The 16875-nt window shown below is 54.1% G+C and overlaps 1 protein-coding gene across 7 annotated transcripts in view; it reads left to right on the forward strand.

Moving 5' to 3' along the window:
- The window catches only part of ZMIZ1 (zinc finger MIZ-type containing 1), a 250550-nt gene that overhangs the window by 164309 nt on the left and 69366 nt on the right, over positions 1 to 16875 (forward strand). The window contains exon 1 of one of the 7 annotated variants that reach the window (XM_075564201.1): positions 5183 to 5592. The exons of 5 other annotated variants lie outside the window; for them this stretch is intronic. In XM_075564201.1, coding sequence (XP_075420316.1) covers positions 5568 to 5592 — 25 coding nt within the window. In that variant the 5' untranslated portion in view covers positions 5183 to 5567. Of the gene's footprint in view, positions 1 to 5182; positions 5593 to 5713; positions 6223 to 16875 lie in introns of those variants that run through there. One more of the 7 variants, XM_075564203.1, reaches the window with a different exon arrangement.

A 16875-nucleotide genomic window follows, 5' to 3' on the forward strand; every position in this document is an offset into this window, starting at 1 on the left:
ATGCCAAACACGGAAAAGTAGCACATACCGGAAGCAATGTCATGTAATTTGCTTGGGCGAGTAGAAAAAACTCGGGGGCCAAGAGTTATCCAGTGACTATATGACCCTCAGCAGGGTCCCCTCCTTCTCTGGACTTGCAGTGCCTGGGAATAGAGTCTAGGGGCTACTGGTGCAGACTCTGGAGGCAGATTGCCAAGTTGCTGGCCCTCAGCCAGTTGTCTTACCCTCTCTCTATCTCAGTGCTGTCCTCTCTAGAGTGGGACGAGAGCCACATTGCTCAGGCTGGTGGGGAGGGTCGCACGCAGGGTAAGTACCTAGAGCCATGCCTAGTACACATAAAGGCGCAGTAACTGTGAGCCCGTGTTGTCGGGGATAGGGCACACTTGTTCTGCTTTAGGCTCCTTGCTCTGCACCGCGGGGGGCGGGGAGGGGGAGGATAACTTGGTGTGTGGGTAGGGTCCATAGACCTGGTGGGGTGCTGACCAGGGCATGAATTTCAACTGCGCCTTCTTGTATGTAAACTAGACGTGAAAATTAAGGCTTTGGCCAAGGTGATAGAGGAGGGAGAGGGGACCGAGGGAAAAATGAGAGTGGCTCACATCGAGGCGGCTGCAGTTGGACAGGTTTGAACTTGGCAGGGAGACAGATGCCCCACGGCCAGTTGACCCGGTATTCTACCCTGGGAAGGCCCAGGTGTGTGAAGGTGGCCAGATCGGGCTGTTCCAAGGCATGAGCTTGGGCCTGGCACACTTACATGGCTGCCTGCCAGGCCTTCCCGCTAAACCTCCCTCTCCATGGAGTGCTGGAGCCTGCGGGGTGACATCTCAGAGTCATTAGGATCCTCATTTAGACCAGCTGAATCAGCACATGCCACCCCAGGAAGACTGAGCTCTGTGGCCCAGAACGAGGGACCGAGAAAAGCCACCTGGTGGGTTCACTGTTCTGTCGCTGCCCAGTGGAGAGACAGTGGCTTCCGTATGCCAGCCCTTCTAAGCGACCCACAGGACCCAGGCCTCCCATCACCCACAGCCACTCCAGGGGATGACACAGCTGGAAAGCCTGGGCGGTTGACCACTTTTGACTCCTGGGGGACTTCCATCCAAGGTGACTTTGCTCTTTTCCTGACTTTGCTCTTTTCCCTTGCTGGCAGGGCCTGGGGCAGGACAGAGAGGCTCCGCAGGGTAGCTCAGGCATCCCCTCTAAGGTGAGCCAGTCGCCCCAGGAGGTTTCTCATCCCTGGGCCTGTCCCATGAGGTCTGATTGTAGCTGCCCCCACTTCCTAATGAGCGCTGTGCTCTCACTTGCTGCTTTCTGGGCGCTGGCACCAGGAGTCAGTGGGGCCCACAGCAAAGTGGTTCAAACCCCTGAGAAAGAAGCACGCACCCCCCCCCAACCCCCCATTGATCGAGCATCTGGGCCTCCTCTGCAGGCCGACATTCACTGAGGAGCTGACCCTGGCCTTCTGGGGCTGCTGGCTGCTCACCCTGTCTACCTTTCTTTGCCCCCCAAGTCCTGCCCAGGCTGTCACTGGGAGAGCTATGGAAGTGACTGGGAGCCCAGGTGGAGCACCCCTTTGTTTGAGACTCTTTCCTGCAGTCTTACCAAGGTGGCGCCCAGGGAGCAGAGGCCAGATGAGGGCCCGGTGTGGTGTGCTAAAGTGCGGGCTGTTTAGAAGTTGGCGGAGTTGAGCTGGAACTTGGAGTAAGAGGGGATGGCTTAAAGGGTCCACGTTTGTGTCGCCGCGTGCTGTAGTGATTTGAAGAGTTCGCTCGCCAAGCAGACGAAAGCCTGGCTTGCATAGCAGCTTCGAAGGCTTTGAGATTAGCCTCTGGGAACCCATGCTTCCCAATGGCTTGGTGTGGCGATGACTGGGTGCTTAAAAACAATTTTTCCTTTTACTTAAACTTGCTGGTGAAGTGTTGTCGCACCTACACACCCCGAGCGTGAGCGCATGTGTGCTGTCTGCTGCTGCGCACCCCCCCCCCCCCCGTGGACACAGGTGGGCGTGATACAGCAGGACATGAAGGATGCAGTTATTTATTGATTGCGACATGATTCTCAAACACGAATGTAACTGTTTACAAAGGAAGGGGAGGTGGTGACCAGGGAAAATAACTTTGCTGGCAAAGAAGTATTTACCTTTTTTTTTTTTTTGGTGGGGGGGGGAGTGACCATAGTTTCCTAAAACAGTTGTTCCCTAGAATGGAAAGTGATTATACAATTCATTTTAAAAGTGGCTTAATCATGGGGAGACAAAGAAAACGTTCTGAAGTTGGTTGTGGTAATGACTGTGAAGTTTTTCTTGAAATGATTGAACTATTGAATTGTGTGGTATGTGTATTAAATGCCAATGAAACTGTTTTTCAAAGATAAACACAATAAACGTATTCTCTGGCCTTAGACTAAAAAGAAAAAAAACCCACCAGTTCAACAGTTTTTACATGTATTTAAAGCGATAAGACAGTTGTCCCTAGGCTTGAGGGATATTTGTTGTTAGGTACTGTCAATTTGGTCTGACTCATAGCGACACTCTGAGTGTGCCTCCGAGTCTCAGAAGTACGGAGATATTGTCTGTTGGTGGGCCATGCTCACAATATCGGTTCTGCTGCTTGAGCCCTTTGTTACAGACACTGGGTCAGTCCATCTTGCCGAGTGCCTTCCTCTGTTCTGCCGCCCCTCTGTTTTTCCAAGCATGATGGCCCTTCTCCAGAGACTAGTCGCTCCTGACAACATGTCCAAACTGTGCCATCCTTGCCTAAGGAGCATCTGGTAATATTTCTTCCAAGACAGATTTGTTTGTTCGTGGAGCACTTGAATCCCCTTAAAAACAGCAGCCATCGTACTGCCCCGAGATGGATTTTGTCTCGCAGTGGCCACCTGCAGAACAGAGACAACAGATAGGTTTCCAAGGCTGCGACCTTTATGGACACAGACTGCCCCATCTTTCCCCCACAAAACTTTAGTTAGCTGCAGAGTGCTTTAACCACTGCACCACCAGGTGCCTCCAACTCCATTTCACCCACTGCCACTGAGTCCTTTTCGACCCCGGACTCGAATGACCCTATATTGGGTTTCCAAGACTGTAAATCTTCACAGGGGCACATAGCCTCTCCCTTCTGCTGAGGAGTGATTGATGGGTTTGAACCAGAGGATATGCAGTTAGCAGCCCCAAGCCTGGTCCTCAGTGCCCCGGGGTTCCCCTTTGGGGTTTAAATAAGCCTAGGAGTGCCCCAGTCTGGCCACAGCCTGTGACTTTTTCCTGGGCGACCTTTCTGATGTAAAACTCCAGTATAAAAGCTCTGGAGGCTGACACGGTGGATACATACCACAAAGGCCCGCAGTTGGACCCACCACCCACTCCTGGGGAGGCACAGAGCTGTCTACTCCCATAAAGAGTTACAGTCCCGGAAACTCACAGGTGCAGTTCGACTCTGTCTCTAGGGCGGCTGTGAGTTGGCATCGACTTGATGGTAGTGAGTTTGGTTTGGGTTTTGATATAAAATGCTGCCCAAGCCTAGTCTCTGTGGACTGACTAGTACTCAGTTCTGTGAGCTCAGTCCTGGGGTGAGCACCTGATGCGAGCAAATATAGACAGCATTTGGTTCTTTGTTGATTCAGAAAGCAATACCAAACAGATTACTGTTAAGACTTACCATTTGCATAGGCGAGGATGGGTGTTCTGGCTATTTAAGATCTTAGCTTTCCAAATTCTGAATAATCACGGTTCAAGCCCTAACACTGTATTAAAACCAGATTCACAGTGGAAGCCAGGTCTAAGGGACCCTCGTCTTACTATTTTTGTCTGCAAGGGGAGTCAGATTTCCTTACCCCTCTCTTTCTAGGAGGCAGTGGCTGAACGTTGGTCGGTGGAGTAAGGCACCTGTGGGTTTTGCACTCAGGGCTAAGCCAAAGTGGGAGGATGGGAGAGTCTTGACTGAGTGGGAGGCTTCTTCACTCTTGTGGGCCCAAGTTCCTATGGGACTTCTTGGGAAGGTTGGGTCCTAGTGAAAAATGACTCTCCCTGAGGAATCCATCACCTTCCAGATGAGAAGCCCAGCCCAAGGAAAGCTCCACAGAGATGAGACTGGAATTTCTGCAGAACCGAGGGGAGGCGTCCTCCATCAGTCTGGCCTGGGGTTGGCCCACTGGAAGAGGTTGCCAATTATTCTCTTGCAGGAAGCTAGAGCTTGTCCAAAAGGCAGCAGGTTATGAAGTAGGACTTAATCCATTTAACCGGTTCCGCAGAGGGAAGCCCAGGACAACTGCATTTTCAAATGCCATTCCTGAAAGTGATATTTCAAGTGGCAGGGGGTGGAGTTTGAGCCTGATAACCATTCTTGTCCAGCTAGGAGCAAGAACATAATGTCTAGATAAGTGATTTGTCTCAGCCATTTCCAGGGCGGGCAGAAGGACAGAAAGGAAATTTTCCTAGGGAGCCAGAGAGTTCATTGGAGGGGGCGCAGAGGTGGGATGGGGGCGCTGATCAGAAGATCCATCCTCAGAGGGGGCTGGAATTGGTCAGTTCCTCCCGGTGGAGCCGGGCTGAGCGGTGCAATACGGAGGAGACTTTCAAGACGCCCTGACTGCCTTTCCTTGGAGGTCAATGGTGGCCGATGCGCCTTCCCAATTGCTGGGGCAGTTAGGTCAACATTCAGTTAACTCTCACTGGCAAAACGGGTGGGTTCAGGGGCTCTAAACTGGAGTTTCTTCCCACAGAGTAATGCAGATGGGAAGTCCCCAGGAAAGAGAGATCCTTGGGGTATGCACAGGGTGGGCTTCCAAGGGTGCTTGCAGGGCCAGAGATGGAACAAAGCCCCGCGCAGAGGCGCAAGCCCTGGTGGCCAGCAAGCTGGAAGGAAGAGGCTGTGGCCAACGCAGGCCGCAGGGTCGGGAAGGCGGCTCCTGGGGCGGGGCCGAGATGAACTGCCGCCCCGCCCCGCCCCCACCCCGGGCTGTCCCTCCTGCCGCTGGCATCCGGCGGCCAGCGTGTACGTGAGCCTGCCCAGCCTGGAACCCCGGGGCCGCCGTGTCAGGGAAGACGCCAAGCCGCCCGCCTTTTCCGTCCGCCCTACCCCATTCTGAGAATTCTTTACACCGAGGTCGCCAGCCAGAGGCCCCAGCCTTGCCCCGCCCTCATGGCTTCCCGCCACCTCCTGCCCCCTTACCCGGCCGACGCCACCGTTCCCCCTCCCCCTGGCATAGGCCCTGGTAGTCGGACCATCGGGGAGGAGTTGCTGGAGGGCCGGAGACGCCCCAAGTCCTCCCCAGCCTTCCTGGCGGCCTCCCGCGGCAGGCGCTCTGGGAGACCCACTTGCACCAGTGGCGCTTCCAATGGCCGGGCTCCTTGGCCTTGGGGGAGGGACAGTGCCCGGTCGCCACCCCGCGGGCCGGGGCTGCGGGCACCAGCACCACCCCTGTGTGCAAGTTTGAAATGTGAGCTGCCTCGGATCCCGCTCCGCTCGCGCGCCCGAGCAGCCAAGTGGCTGGGCCGGTGGGCTGCGCGCGCGAGTGCGTGCGTGCGGGCGGGGTGTGCACGGCCCGGCTCGCGGGCTGCACGGCGTGAGCCGATGCTCCCTGGCAACACCCAGGCAGGTCTGTGGGCCTTCATCTTCCTCGCGCGCGCCCCGCCCCGCCCCCGCCCCGCCCCCGCCCCCAGCTGGCGCCCGCGGGGTGGGTGGTCCGGCCAGCCGGCGTGGGAGCTGAGCGCAGGCCTGTGGGAAGTTTGGCCGTGGAGCCCGGGCACCCCAGCTTCCCCCGCCCCGCGACCCCCGCCCCGCTCGCGCGCGCGCGCCCCCGGCCCATCCCCGTCCCCGGAGGGCTGTCGCTTGCGCCCGGGTGCGCGGCTGGCTGCCTGCTCGGCGGCGGCCCCATTAGCGGAGCCTCCGCCTGTGATTGGCTTCGCCCGGGAGACTGGGGATGAATAATTGATGCGTGCGGTGCGGTAGCCGGACGGCGGCGGCGGGCGGCAGCGAGCGAGCAAGCGCGGGAGCCCGAGCGCCCTCGGAGCAGGCGGCGCGGCGCGAGCGGGCGCCAGAGCTGCCCCAGCCCCCGCGCCGCGGCCGAGCCAGGATGCAGGCGGCGCCCGCTGCCGGCGAGCAGCCTTTGTTCGGCGCCGGCTGAAGCCCGCCTGGAGTCGCCTGCTGCTACTGCTGCTGCCTGCCCTGCCCTGCCCCGCACCCACCGCGGGCGCCTGGGCGGGACCGTGGTTGGTGCAACTTCTAGGTAAGTGCCGGGCCAGAGGGGGTCGGCGGCGCCGGGATGCCCGGCGGGCCGGGCCAGCCTCCCTCCGGCGCGGGGCTCGGGGCGGGGGGGGGGGGGCGGCGAGTGCGTGCCTGTGTGTGACAGAGGGCCGGTGCATTGTGGGTAGCGCCGTGTGCTGCATGGTGTCAGCCGGAGGCTTGGCCACGACAGTGGCCCTGGCCCTGTTTTGTGCGCCCACCGAAGGGACCCGTCATTTCGCCGCGTGGCCTCCCCCTCTCTTCCAAGGTGAAGTGTTAGCTCTGCAGGAGACATTTTGCAAGGTTTCGCGCTTGGTCTACTCCCATTGCAAAAATAAGACCCCACCAGGAAGCTTTCCACCATGCAGTGCCGAGGGCCCTTAAACTTCAAGCTGCTCCTTTGTCAGCACGCAGCCCTGGTTCCTAGGATTCCCTTTGGAAAGGTGGTGGGTGTAGCAGGGTTTGCCTGGAGCCTGGGTGAGGAGGAGGAGGAGGAGGAGAGAGGGGGTTTTACAGTAGAGGGTGAGAGAGAGACTGGGGAGTATGTGTGTGTAGGTGATGAGGAGGGTGGGAGGTTCTGATGCCCAGTTGTAGGCTCTCCCAGAAGACCGTGAAGAGGGGGTTTCTTCCCAGGCCACGGCCAGAGCCCCCAAGAATGGGGTTTTGGTATTGGTGTCTTACAAGTCAGGATACTGGGGCCCCACATGGGTCTGGGCCCCACTGAAAACCACTGTGGGGGGAGATGCGTTGAGCGCAAGCTTGCAGCTTCCTTCTGCACAGTGGAAGGTGAGGTGCTCTGCATAGTAGCTTCAGGAGACCCAGTTACCCTGTCCTTGACCACCAGGCAGGACTGGCAGGTGGCCTCTGAATATTGATGCCTTCTCCAACAGGCCAGTTGTTTTGGAAGCCTGCTGGCAAGGACCTGGTACCAGAGTGCCACCAGATTTCCCACAATTGAGAGTGGCCTGCAGAGGGGACCAGACCTTATTTGGGGAGGCCGTGCTGCTTGGAAATCAGGGGTGACCCAGGTGGAGTGTAGGACTCAAACCAAAAGCCAACCCGCACTCCCTTCCATCGAGTGGATCCTGACTCACAGCGACCCTGTGTGACACAAACGGGAAGGAGGGTCCTCTCACTCTCTCATTGCCAGCCAGTTGATAGTGACTCAGAGCGACTCTACAGGACAGAACGGAACTGTCTTTGAGGGGGGCGAAGCCTGTAAATCTTTATGGGAGCAGAAATCCTTCTCTTTCTGCCATGGTTGCTCCTGACCTTGGGATTAGCAACCCGATGTGGAACCCACTAACCCAATGTGGAACCCCAGAGCTACCATGGCCCCCTCTAAATCTGGGGCTCTGGAAGCTCATCCCCCGCTTCACTACACACCGAACAGCCAAGTTCCATGGGGATGGGGGGAGCGAGTCATGATCTGTGTGGCTCCTAATGTGCCTGCGCCCCTTTTTGTGCATTAACCCAGGCAGTGGCTGCTCCCCCAACGAGCTGGATGCAAGTCTCCTCCTAAGCTATTTTTACCCCGAACTTCCTTAGTGAGAAACCACCGAACAGCAATGCTTTGGTGAGAATCTGGGTCTTTACCGGAAGCAGCAGCCTACACAGTATTGAGACTTGCTTCATAATGCTGTCTCCACTCGTTTGTACAGCACTCCCCATTGACCAGACTTTCACCCTCTTGCCTCTTGGTTCTTACTCCAGCCTTGTGCCACCAGCAATGTGGGAGCTGCAATCGCAAATGGGCAGTCTACTGTGCTTAAGGCCACCCAGTAAGAGATGGAGCAGGCTAGCCATAGCTTCCAGTAGCGCTTGGATTCCGGCCGCGAGTTTACTTCCTCATCACAGAGCGCCCCAGTGGCTGTTGAATGACCACTGAAAGCACCGTGCTGGTCAGGTGCTCTCGTTTCATTGGTGTAGGGCAGGAGTGGGCAACTTTTTTTTTTTTTTTGCCAAGGGCCATTTGGATGTTTAGGTATCATTCATAGGCCATACTGGTCAAACAATTAATTCACGCTGAATGTGACTGTGATGGCCAGCACCATGTGTGACGTTAGCTGGTCTGATGGTTCTGGCCTGCATGCCAGACATTCCCCAACCATACTCTGACGGGTCCAATAGCCAGGTGTCAGCCAGGCAGACCGGGAGAGGTGCTCCCACAGATGCACGGCCCCAGTCCTACCTGGGAGCTTCCTGACTGCGTCTTTTTGAGGCTTTGAGGAGGACACATGTAGAACTCTGGTGTCCAACGTAGTGGCCACCAGACACACGCACACGTGGCTATTTATTAATTTGAAATAATTAAAATACAAAGTAATGTTTCTCATTAATGTCCGCCACATTTCAAGTGGTCACAGTGTGGGAAACATCGATTCACTCAGCAGCCCCGGGGTGCTTGCTGAGTACTGGCGTAGCTGTTGCTACAGAAAAGTACCAGCAGACAGCTGTGGTCTCAAAGGATCGAGGCTTAGGACAGAAATGAGGTCAGGGTATCCCGTAGTGCAGAGCCCACTGTGTGGCAGCACACTATGGGGTTGGCTAGATACAAGACCTCCCATTTGCTGAGCATTATGTTCTGAAAACCCCCTGGGGCAGGTGTAGACCAGCCAGCCAGGTCTTCCCCATGAACACAGGAGAACTCTGAGGTTCAAATTGTCACAAGGTCACTCGGCAAGTCCACCCAAGTGGTCACAGTGGGCAGCACTCCCAAGAGCAGCCTCAGCCCTCCCTGTGGACTATCAAGGTGCCTGATAGGCGTCAGCCATCCATCGATTAGGCAGGAAATCCGGCTCTTCCTCAGGGCGCTGGGAACAGAGAGTTCCGTGTTAGCAGAACAGGAGAGGCGCTCTGGGCAAGGGATGTGTTTACCTTGATCGTTGCAGCTGCGGTCCTATGAGGCAAGACTGGTGCGTGTCCATAGGGACAGGCTTGTCAGTGGACCTGTGGCTGGGCTTCTGAACACGGGCCCAGAGAGAGGTTAGCAGGCTGGAATTTCTGGACATTCAGCTAGTGCAGACGCCCCTTGTTTCTGTCCTGCCAAGGCTTGTGCCCCTCCTGTGCATGCCCACATTCCCTCTCACTCCCCGGAAGCCTCAGCTGCAGGAGAAAATTCTCCCTGGGCCAGGTAAGGCAGCAGCCAGCCACGAGAGGGAGCTCACTCAGGGAAAAACAAGCCCCAGCCTCAAGCACTTCCAACTTCTCAAGATATTCCTGCACTCCCTCCGCAGGCAGGTAGAGCAGTCTGCTGCGATGCCCAGAGGGTGAGAGACTTCCCACTGGGGTAGCACAGTGAGGCTCGGTCCATGTCCTCCTCAGGCTGCCTTGGTGAATGAGGTTTATGTTTTAAATGTGCCTAACTGCTTCTGCCCCCTGCTCTAGTTCGCTTTGTCTCTGGCCTTGTGGCTGTGTTCTGACATGCCCCTTCCTCTCAGCATCAGACCGCACTGCAGGGTCTCCTTCCTGGTGGCCCTTTGCTGAGGAGAGGGGGTGGTCTGAGAAGGGCTTAGCTCTGCCAGGAATCCCAACACGCCCACCAGGGGGTGGTCTTCAGCATAACCGGAAAGACTGGGGAGACTCCATCTCAGGAAGAGACCCATCCAGAAGAGACAAAAGTCTCTTGGGTGATGCCCTCAGGTCCTCAGACCTCTGGCTGTTGAGCCTTTCTCGAGAGAGGCAAGGTGAGCTGCTAATGGGATGCCTAAGGCACCTCTGGAACTGCCTTACCTAACTTCCTGCTTCTTAGTCTGATGTGTCCATGTGCCTCAGAGCTAACAGAGTTAGACCCTGGACCCCACTGGTCTGCCACCTTCTTGCCCAGCTCAGGAGGAAGACTCTCCAACCTCCTTAGCGGCCCAGTCAAGATGTCCAGTTCTTGTTTGAAGTTAAGCCTCTTGGCCTTTGCCTTCACCCCCTCGAGGGATGATGCCCGATCTTCATAAAAACAGCCTGGCTCAGGGCAATATTGGGTGCTTCATATGAGTCTGGTGAATGAAGAACAGAACCAGGCAAAGTACTGAGGTGGGGCCCAGACTTTGCTTTGGCTTTTTAAAGCTGCCCGCATCATTCTGACACTGTTTGCATGCAGAAGCATGGCCCCTAAGGCTGAGCCTTAGCTCAAATTTTAATATCAGTGATCTGGTACTAAATTAATTTGTCACCTTTGTCAAGTCACTCCCCATCTGCATTCATCAGTGTTCTCATCTCTGAACTGACAATCCTGCTTTAAAAGATCTTTGTCGTGTCTTCAGGACCTCATAAACTGTGTGTGTGTGTGTGTGTGTGTGTGTGTGTGTGTGTGTCCGTGTCCCAAGATCACCTGGTCTTTCTTCCAAATCACTTCTGGGTTAATTTGAAACTCCAACCTTTTACTTACTAGCTGAACATATCCGTTCACCAAGGTCTCCAGGAAGAGAGGAAATGGGAGTGGCCATAAATTCTTCCAAGACCATTGTTTCCCAAAATGGGCAATTCCTTCCAGGCAGGGAGGTGGGGGGTGGGGTGCCACTGGAGGGACCCAGGGGGCACTGCAAATGCAGATGCCTGCACTTGGATTATGGGCTATAGTACAGAGGTTTTAATTGCTAGTGGGGCACCAAATAATTTTTTTTCTCTTTTTCTGAAAGAGGGATTGGGATGGTAAGCCAAATAAATTTGAGAACCTATGTCTTAGATATAACCTAATTTTGTAAGTGAACAGAATTTAGATTTTGGGTGAGAGTGGGGGGAGATGACTCTTTGGTGAGAAACTGGTAGATGCAAAGGCATGTGGTATTTTAGAAGGTATGACGTTTCAGAAGGCTGGCTATTTCTCTAGCTGAAGCAGAGGAGGTGAGCGGAAGACTCCGTGGTGGTCAAGGAGCACCGATTTCATCTGGGTAGGAACGTGGAGCCAAACTCATGGATTCCAAGACCAGGACCGATGCTGAGTTGCAGGCAGGAATCAGTGCAAAGAAATGAGGACGTGGTGGGAAGTTAGAATCTGCTGCAGGCACGATGGAGAGCTTGTCTTGTTGCAGGTTCCTGTTTTGTGCTGAAGGTTCCTGGTTTTGTGCCTGTGGTTGGTGGGGGAAAGGGCAGCTGGCTCTGCCTTCTGAGGAGCTCTGAGAATGCGTTGCGAGCTTCTCTGCCGGTGGTGTCTGCACATTCTTCCTGAAGAGAGCCATATTTACCGGAGGAGTCCGCCTCAGGCTCCTAGGACTACATCCAGCACAGACGCTTTCCTAGGCCTCCGGGAGGTTTTCAGGCAGGGGATGACCTTAAAGTCCAGAGTTTGAACTTACACATTCTTAATGTGTAAATATTAAAGCCGTGTCACAGCCTGAGATATTTTGTGACCCGTCGACACCTTCTCTGCCTTCCAAGGTCTCTGGCTGACCCAAACAGTTTGTACTCACCTGCTAACCAAAAATATGGTTGTTTTAACTCACCCAGCAGTACTGCTGAAGAAAAGCCCGGCTATCTACTTCCATAAAGATTTAGTCATCGAAAACCTTTCTTCTGCTCTGACACACACGGCGTCTTCATGAGCCAGAATCAGCTCAACCGCAGTTGATCTGGTCTTTGCCATCCAAGATGTGATCGTCTGACTGGTGGCTTCACAGTGCACACAGAAGATTCAACACGCTGGTTTGGTGCCTACACGGCGGAAGAGCTTTGAAAGATTGGAGAGGTGGTTCAGAAAGGAAGGGGGGAAATGTCCAACAAATCCTTCTCGCCAGTTCTCTCAGTTGTGCCACTTCCAGGCCCACATGTTGCTCGCCTCCAAAGCCCGCCGAGACTCAAGGCCCTGTGGAAAGCGCCTCTTCCGCGTGCAGTACCTACAGCTGGGCATCAGCATGTTGCATGTGGTCACGCGGAGCCCTGGAACAGTGCAGACGGTTAACCCACCTGGCTACTAACCAAAAGGTTGAGGGGTTCGGGCCACACAGACGTCGCTCAGAAGCAAAGTCTCGGGGTCTCATTCTAAAAAGCCCTATAGAACACGTTTCCACTAAGACCCACAAGCAGGCACCGTGACAACAGCGAGGGTGTTTCTTAGTCATTTATAACATCTGCGTGTCAGTCCTGCTAGATATTTCAGGTGAAGGGAATTCCATAGCTTACATCATTTTTTAAAAATTATTTTATTGGGGCCTCTTACAGCTCTTAACACAATCCATACATATATCCATTATGTCAACCATATCTGTACATAAGTCATCATCTTTTTCAAAACATTTTTTAACCATTTTATTGGGGCTTGTACAACTCTTATCCCAATCCAAACATTCATCCATTGTAAAACATTTTCTTTCTACTTAACCCTTGTGTGTCCCCCTGGGAGGGGAGCCATATATCAATTATTGTGATCAGTTTCCCCTGACTCCCCCTCCACCCACCTTCAGCTTAAATCATTTCACCAGTGCCAAGTGACTAATAAATGTCCATGAAATGACCACTCACCTAGTGCTGCGGTATCAGAAATCTCACACGTGGATCTCTTTACCAAACAACTTTATTTGATCACAGTTTAGGAGGCAAGAAGTTTGAATCCAAGACATAGTTCCAGCAGAAGTTTCTCTGTCAGTTCTCGAGGGAGTGTCTCTGCTTCCTTCGCATCTGTGGGCCTGGCACTCTTTGGGGCTCTCCATGTGTCTTGGTGTCAATCTGTCCCTGGGTCTAGGGGTTCTCAGGACTCTGGCTCTTATCTCTTGGTGATACTGATTGGTGATAATATATATGATCACATCTTGGGAATGATTATATAATTGCACAACTACCAAATTACCTCTTTACCTAGCTCTCAAACCAGTGATAAAAATAGCCCAGCTAGGCTGACACACGCTTTGGCTGGACACAGTTTAACCAATGACGTTCTACAAGAGTAGAGTGTGCCCCTCCAGTTCATGTCCTTACCACATCAACTTTCAGCCTTGCGTGTAAAAAACTCACCCCAGCATGTCATTCCAAAAGTCTTAACTCCCAAGTGCAAATTCCCTTCTGGGACAAAATTTCTATTTATCTGTGAATCTACCAGTTATCTGCATCCAAACTACTATGGTGGGATGATCACAAGGAAGACATTGCCATTATGCAATGGAGCAGTTGGCGGGAAAGAAGGGGTGATGGGCACCAAGCAGAACAAAGTCTATTCACTCTCAAGACTTAAAAATAATCCTGTTTTCCAGGACCATACAGCCCTTCCCTCCAGACTCTGGGTGCTGGTCATGCTCTCTGGATTCTGGGTCAAAGCCCCTGCATCCCTGGCCTTTAAACCAGCTGTTCAGGCCCAGTGACTTAGCCCCTTCTGACTTAGCCCACCCCATTCTTTTTCACTTTGAGCATGGTCATCCCACATGGACTTGGTAAAGATCAAACTCTGAGAACCAGGAGACCCTAGTCCCACCCTTTGAGACCCAACAGGCCATGCATCCACCTTTTGCGATCTCAGGGGTGATGACCTCTGAGATCAAAGCAGTACTGCTTCCCATGTTCCTTTTCAGTTTCTACTTCCTAGTTCCACATCCTCTCAGCCCCTCGAGAGGCCTGGCCTCTCCCCTGTTCCGCCAAGAGTTATAAAGTCCTTTAGCCCTTTCAGTAAGTCCACAGAAGCACCTCACTTTGCCAGGAAGCCTCTTGCCTTACTGCACGCCGCTCTCTTGATCCGTGGGTTGCATCCACCAGTCTCGTGCACTGGTCTCTTAGTTCTGCTGCTGCTCTCTCTCTGTCCCTTCTTATCCTCTGCACCATCTCCAGTATCACAGCACAGTTGCCATCGACAGCCATAATTCCACCAACATGATCTTCAGGGAAATCTAAGCATTTGCTGTTAGGTACCTTAAAACTCGCCAGCCTCTATCCTCTACCCGATTCCAAAACAGCTTTCACCTTGTATGTAGTTGTTAGGGAGCAGTCCACTCCTGGTATCGAATGCTGCTGTAACAGACACGCTGTGTGTGGATGTCCGTCTTTAAAAAGCAGAAACGTGCTCTCTCACTACTTAGAAGACCCGAAGTTCGGATTTACGTAACTCACTATGGGAAGGCTGTCTGGTGTCGGTTCTCAGGGGCGGTCTCTTTCTCCTTTCCTCACGAGTGGGCCCAGCGTTCCTTGGACATCTATGTGTCTAGGCATCCATCTTCCCCTGGATTTAGGAGAGTCTTAGTGCAGGGACCCCAAGTCCAAAATGTGCTCCTCTCCAGCAATTCTTTCTGGTGGTGCCGAGGCGCTCTCTCTGCTGGCTGCTCTTTGTATCTCTTGATAGAGAAAAGGTAACACAGTCCAACTGGGAAAGCTCCCCTTACATCGACTGAAGCCTGTGACCAAAGTAAGGGAGTTACAACCCGCCGAATCCCTTTACAACTGGTTGGCTTATCACATCACGAGGTGATTGTGTCATTTCATAACTGACAAATCACCGGTGATCATGGCCAGCTAAGTTGATATGGATCTGGGGGGAGACACAAATTGATCCTTGACACCAGCCCAAGGCATGTTTGGCAGTAAAGGTGGTAACATACATGGGACTCTTGTCCCAGCCCTGGCTTCCCGGGTTGGTTGTGTGACTTTGTGCAGCCATTGTGCCTCTTGGTGTCCCGGCTGATTGGAAGAAGGTTCACACTAGATTTGACTGTGCTGTCTGATACAGCAGCCACTGGCCACACGTGTTTTTTTTTAATCGATGTTGGTTAAAATGTCAGTCCTTAGTCACACTAGCCACGTTTTCAGCTCTCCGAGTCTCACGTGGTTAGTGGCTACCACAGTGGACAGTACAATAGAAACTTTGCTTGACCAGAGCTCTAGCGGACAACGCTACCCTCAAAGGGCTCCAAGAGGCCAGCTCTGTGGCCCGTGGTTCTGCAAGGTGGCAGGAACTTTGGAGGACTCAGCTTGCTACTGTGTTGGCATCTCTACTCCCTCCTGCATATAGGACCTGGAGCCCACACCTGTTCTTGCTGTGCCACCCAGGACCCTCAGGACCTCCTCATCCCATCTGGGGCTCTGGGCCGGGCCAGCCAGTGGCCCAGCCAAGGCAGTGTCCTAGAGCCATTGTGAAACCCACATCTGGCATTAACTCAATAAGCTAGGACTACCCAGATTCCCGTTCCCATAAACTGTTCTCTCGTCGGCCTTCCGGTCCTGGTGACATGGTACACACCTGGGTCAGCTCATTGTACTACATAGGATTGGTAGCAACTGGTTTCAGAAGTCGCTCACTGGGCTTTTGTTCTTCGTCCGTCTTAGTCTGGAAGCTCTGCCTGTCCAACCTCACAGCAACACCCAAGCCGCCACAGGGTGGTGGCAGCTTCTGGATACATTGGTCAGGCACCCAAGCCAGGCCCTTACCTGGAAGATGACACTACCGCTGCTGAACCCCTCCCTCTCATTTCCTGGGGTTGCCATGGGGACCAGAAAAGCTTCTGTCCAGTTGTTTCTCAACAAGCCTCTGCTTTCATTGCTTTGGAGTTGATTTAGTTCCCTCACCGCCTGATACATTTAGCGCCAAACCAGCCGGGCCTTTGGTTGCCCTCAAGTTTCTGAGCCCTCGAGACTGGTTCTTTGATGCGTGGCCCCTTCCCTTCTCCCTGGGCCTCCCTTTCCTCGTCTGAGCGAAGTGTGTTCGGTGTGCTGTGATCGGCGGTGCACCGGCCCTGCCTTCCGGTGCCTCGTCTTCCGTCGCCTTGGCCTTGACAACAGAGAGCAGCCACTCCAAGGAGGCCTGGGGATGGGCACGGGAGGGTGCAAGTGGGCCTTTTCCTTGTTCTGCTTGCGTGTAACCCCCAGCGGACCTCCGGGAGGCCGCACGGGTGTGTTCCAATGCGGGGGTTGGGGTGGGGTGTGTGTGGGCAAGCATACATGCACCCACTTTCATTTCCCTCTCGAGGAAGGAGCTGGACGTCTCAACCTTACATCTGAAGCACTCTGGTGAGTTGGGCCAGAACTCTCCCTTGAGTTCTTTGGGGAGTTCTGTGACAGCCCAGCTTGTATGGGGTACATTTTGTGGATAGAGTGCCCCCCCAGAACCACGCTGACGTTGGGATTGATGGGTGGAGGGCCCGAGGAAAGAGAACCACTTGTTGAAGGCCATTCTGGGAGCCGGGAAAGATCGTTTATCACTTACCGGGTGACGAGGTGAATTACTTAACTTTCCCTGCACCCTGGGCCTGGAGTGCTCGCCGTGTGTGTTGGTACAGGAGCTAGGCCGTACTCCCTATATGCTGACATTGGGGAGCGAAGCCAGATGATCCCTGCAACCGACCAAAGCCGTGTCCGTCCCCGGCAGGGAAGAGACTGTGTGCAGCCTAGGAGAATCAGTTGGCACTTGGGAGTCAGGGAGGGAGGAGAGGGTCCCAAGGCTTTGTCAGGATGGGGAGAGGTGGAGGAATGGGGTTGGGCCTAGTAGAGGGTCCTCCCTCAAATGAATTGTGTGGACTTTGGGAAGGCCTGTCCATCCCATCTTGGAGGTCTTCCTCTGCCGCCCTTCCTGCTCTCCCCACCCCTCCCCTCCAATCTCTTGTCCAAGCCTTGCTTACCAGTGTGGCTCCATCATCCAGCCACCTCCCCAGTACCTTTCCCACTAACTCCTAGTACACACCACCCTCTCAGGTCCCCAAGACTATCCCTGCTTGCCAGCTGCCAAGCCGCTGTTCCCTCGTCTGCACAAGGGAAG

Source organism: Tenrec ecaudatus, chromosome 12 (assembly GCF_050624435.1).
Source record: "Tenrec ecaudatus isolate mTenEca1 chromosome 12, mTenEca1.hap1, whole genome shotgun sequence".
NCBI classification, from domain to species: Eukaryota; Metazoa; Chordata; class Mammalia; order Afrosoricida; family Tenrecidae; genus Tenrec; species Tenrec ecaudatus.